Source organism: Phalangium opilio, unplaced genomic scaffold (genome assembly GCF_054372755.1).
Source record: "Phalangium opilio isolate 3A_F unplaced genomic scaffold, DU_Popi_V2 ptg000088l_1, whole genome shotgun sequence".
Taxonomy (NCBI): domain Eukaryota; kingdom Metazoa; phylum Arthropoda; class Arachnida; order Opiliones; family Phalangiidae; genus Phalangium; species Phalangium opilio.
Window position 1 is genome coordinate 3,980,769 of NW_028324193.1, and position 4,682 is coordinate 3,985,450.

The window sequence follows — 4,682 nt, forward strand, 5'->3', positions numbered from 1 at the left end:
AAGATTAAGTACTGAAGTGATGTCTCCCGCAGAACTACTTCCACCCCCGGCTGTGTCGATAATAGCAGCGTCTTCCGATTCAATTAGCGTCAAATGGGGTCATAATGAATGGCCAATTGTAAAGGTCACGGGTAAGGTCACCGTTTTAAAAGCTATGATGGATTAGGTCTAACAGACATCTGGATATACGCAGGATACACAATTCATCTTGAAAAAGAATCCGGAGAATGGATGCACATACCAATGATAATATATCGGAACAAAATCGGTACACACTAACTGGTTTGGAAAAACTAATTACAGAGTATACGTCACTGCCAATAACCAATTTGGTCGAGGTCATCCCAGTGAAACTCTTAACATCAAAACAGCCATAACTGGTAGAAACCTAATCATATTCATCTAAGCCTTGTCCGTATACTTAAGCCTAACTTTTCCGCAAAACCAGGAATGCAATTAAAACTCCCATTCAACGTGGATATGGGTGTCATAATCCCAGCCGCTACTGGTACGATAGCGGTCATAGTAGTCATTATAGTTGTCATCACATACGTCAGAAAGGTCAAATCGCGTAGGAAGTTTGAGAAATGTAAGGTCTGACAGAAAGTCCACAATGGATGAGTACTTAATTTCGCGCCTTTTTTACAGCCCTGGAAGCCAGCTGCAGCAGTAAGAACCCAACGTACGCCACAGAAACAAATCAACTCTATATAGACATTGACAAGGCCCGACCCATGTTACCACCGGGCGTCCTTGCGTGCCAAGAACCAGGAACAATAACCCCGGGGTCAGCCTATGCCGCGTACGCTTGTATACCCTCTAGGGACGGGACCATTGATTCCAGAGTTTACGGTAAAGGTCGACACGAAATGAAAACATTCCAAGAGGAATTAAAACCGGGACAGGATAGGTATAACGACTACTACAGCGGGGCAAGTAGGCTAAGCCTTGGTCCCTCGAAAAACCATCACCAATTTAAAAAAAATATATTGTTTCTTTCTTTAATTACAGCGTAATGAACGTCCCCCGACGTATCCACGAGCAAATTCCAAAAAGTCGAATCCTTACGATCCCACACAGTAACGACAATTATAAATAAGGCTGTGCCAAAAACCTAAGGAAAAAATAATAAAAATAAAACCAAATTAATTTAATATGCTTACAAGTATTTATTTCTACACAATGATATAAATGTAAGATTTTTTAGGCATTGTTGTTAATTTCATTTAAAGAATTGTTTTTCAATTAAGCCTAGCAATTCATTCCTCATGACATGAACTCAAAGATGCTCAAATTTTGTATTGTTTTAAACGGTAGCAAAAAATACCCACAACACATTTTGTAAAAAAAAATTTCACACCATCATAATTTTTAAGTTTACGATAATACTCTGCTCTTTCAAAAATTCTTTAATGCCATTTATTAATTTGGAATCTAATTTTTTGGAGGATTTTAAATTTTGTTAAATTAATATTAAATTATGTACTAATTTTTTTCATTTGTTGTGTATGTATAAAAATAACAAGCCAAGCATTTTTTTAGTAATACCACAATGCGTTCTAAAACTTAAGTCTTTAGTGAGCTACTTAAAATTAAATAAGAAAAGGTTTAAATATTTATTTTTCTCTTTATGTGTTAAAATTAGATAAGAAAAGGTTTTAATATTTATTTGTCGCTTTATGTGTTGTATACCGGGAATATATTTTGGAAAAGGTGGCAGCTAATTAATAGGAGAATATTTTGGAAAAGGTGGCAGCTAATCAATGGGAGAATGTTTTTGAAAAGGTGGCAACTAATTAATAGGAGAATATTTTGGAAAAGATGGCCGCTAATTAATAGGAGAATGTTTTTGGAAAAGGTGGCAGCTAATTAATAGGAGAATATTTTGGAAAAGGTGGCAGCTAATCAATGGGAGAATGTTTTTGAAAAGGTTGCAGCTAATTAATAGGAGAATATTTTGGAAAAGATGGCCGCTAATTAATAGGAGAATGTTTTTGGAAAAGGTGGCAGCTAATAAATAAGAGAATATTTTGGAAAAGGTGGCAGCTAATCAATGGGAGAATGTTTTTGAAAAGGTGGCAGCTATTTAATTGGAGAATATTTTGGAAAAGATGGCCGCTAATTAATAGGAGAATGTTTTTGGAAAAGGTGGCAGCTAATTATTAGGAGAGTATTTTGGAAAAGGTGGCAGCTAATTCCGAATGCGCGGTTGGTCGATTTCATTTCTTCCTCCTCTATCCCCTAAGCCGGATTTGCCAGCAGCTTTGGCTCTCTCTGGGTCACGTGCTATATTATCATGGCCCTTTTCCCCTTCCTGCCTTTCGCTCCACAAATCTCTTTCTTCTCGAGTTAGAAAAATATGGCGCTCATCTCCAACTATATAGCCGCCGTAGCCGCCATTATCCTCCCAAATATAAGCGGCCCTAACTAAAATGCCAAAAATTACCTTTTAACTAAAATTAGCGTAAACCATTCTCATTCAACTCGAAACTAATTAAGCTAGGCCTAAATAAATACAATAAATATCCAGATTCCATGTTATTCCCAATTTTTCTTAGTAATTTCGAAGTTCTACGAACATTTATTTGTAACTAATTAAAAAACACATTCGCTGGGCGCCATTCATAAATTTAAATTCCTTATACAGGGCTCAAAGGGTTTAGTGCACAAAAAATAATAGGTATTGTTAGGCTTAATACTAGGCATATAGAAGACATCCCGTACTTATTATAATTTACTTTATTCAGTCAATATCTGATCTGTCGTCAAGTAACAGTCGTCGTCCTCGCGTGTTCCACTCTGCCAAGAGTGTCGGCCCCAACTCCTTATTTATACATTCTCTTATCTCGGCTTATCTTTTTACATGTTTGTTTGTCTATTATTGACCTATTATTGCATTACCTATTTTACGTCTATTTACAACCCTACATTACTTTCCCCCCTTTTTTTTGTTACAATCCTAATCTGTCTGGTGGTTGGCGTTGTCTGTTGCTCCTGCGCGGGCATTGATGATGATGACGTGCGGTTGCTGGTTGATCTGGACGTTCTTCGGATGTACTGGTTGCATGTGGCTCCGTTGGTGAAATAGGTATTCGAGGTAAAATAGCTGTGGTTGGACTCTGGTTTCGTGGGTGACAACTTGTTGGCGTGTCTTCTTGCCACCTTCCAAAGGTGACAATCGGGTAGTTTTCCGGGTCCAGATCCTTGCCAGGCATCGATTCGGGATTTTATTTCTTTGGAACGCTTGATCGGTTTTCCGGTGATGACGCCGAGTCTGCTGCCGCGTTCCTCTTTATCCAAACGCTTCGAGTCTGGTTGCGATGTCTTCGTATGACTCCATCGGTGGTCTCGATTTCCATCATCATTTTGCCCATACGTCTCACAACGGTTCCTTCGATCCACTTTGGACCCCGCCCGAAATTCCTTGCTAAGATACGTTGCCTATTTTCGCCCGGTTCGCGTGTTACTGTTCCTGACGTTGTCGCATTGCTATTATGACATAAGTCTAAAGCCGTTACTATTGTTCCGTTGCACATCACTTCTGCCGGTGATTTTCCCCCATTTACCGGTGTTCTACGATAGTTGAGTAGAAAGCGCGATAGTTTCAATTTGAGGGAACCTTCGTTGCAGTTGGCCAGAGCGTTGGCAACCAGTCCTAAGTGATCTCTCCGCTTGACCATTTGACGCTGGATGGTATGGTGCCGTTGTGGTGTGATTAATCCCCATCTCCTCCATGAACTGTTTGAACTCGCCACTTGTAAAGCACGGGCCGTTGTCGCTAACCAACTGAATCATGATTCCGAAGCGCGCTATGTGCCCTCTGAGGCAATCTATTACCGTCGCTGACGTGGTATTTTTTGTGATGTCCACTTCCAACCATTTGGAAATCGAGTCCACAGTAATCAGCAAATAATGTCCTTTTATGGGACCTGCGAAGTCTATGTGTACTCTGTGCCAGGGTTTATCTTCTGTCGGCCACGGCGAATACTTTTGCTTGGGCAATGGTGCTAGCAATCGGCAGGTTTTACATGAATGCGACACGTCTTCTATATCCTGATCCAAGCCTGGCCACCATACTTTTGAGCGTTCCAGCTCTTTCATTGACCGGACACCTTTGTGGCTACTGTTTAATTCCGCCAGTATCTTAGATCATTCGTCCCTCGGTATGATTACTCTATTTCCCATCAATAGTACGTCATCGGATATTGATATTTCGTAGCGTCTATGATGGTATCTCTGGAACTCCTTTGTGATCCTGGATGTGTTGCGTGGCCAGCCCTCTCCGGTATACGTCATAATCTGTGATAGTATGGGGTCCTTTTGCGTCGCTCGGCGTAACCCCACGACATCCAGCAAGCCATTTGTTCTCGTGCGTAGTAATAAGACCAATTCAGAGGGTAGCGGTGGTTCTCCTTCCGGTTGATCTGACGGAAGTCGGCTAAGGGCGTCGGCGTTGTTATGAGTAAAACCCTTCTTGTACTCAATCGTGTATTCGAAAGCGCGTCACTCCAAATACCAACGCCAACGCTTCCCTCTCGATCTGCGGATACTTGCGTTCGGCTTGTTTAAGGGACCTTGAGGCAAAGGCAATTGGTCGTTCTTCATTTCCCATCCTATGTGATATAACCGCACCCACTCCTACTGGTGAAGCGTCGCATGCCAGTATGATTTCCTGAGTGGGG

The 4,682-nt window shown here is 41.1% G+C and overlaps 1 protein-coding gene across 1 annotated transcript; it reads left to right on the forward strand.

The window, feature by feature from the left end:
* The first annotated feature begins 243 nt into the window (after positions 1-243).
* LOC149649199 (uncharacterized) lies at positions 244-1,021 on the forward strand. Its single transcript, XM_089849401.1, has 3 exons — positions 244-380; positions 449-589; positions 649-1,021. The coding sequence occupies exons 2-3, from the start codon at positions 451-453 to the stop codon at positions 1,014-1,016; spliced, it is 507 nt and encodes a 168-aa protein (XP_089705527.1). The 5' UTR covers positions 244-380; positions 449-450; the 3' UTR covers positions 1,017-1,021.
* The last annotated feature ends 3,661 nt before the right edge of the window (positions 1,022-4,682 follow it).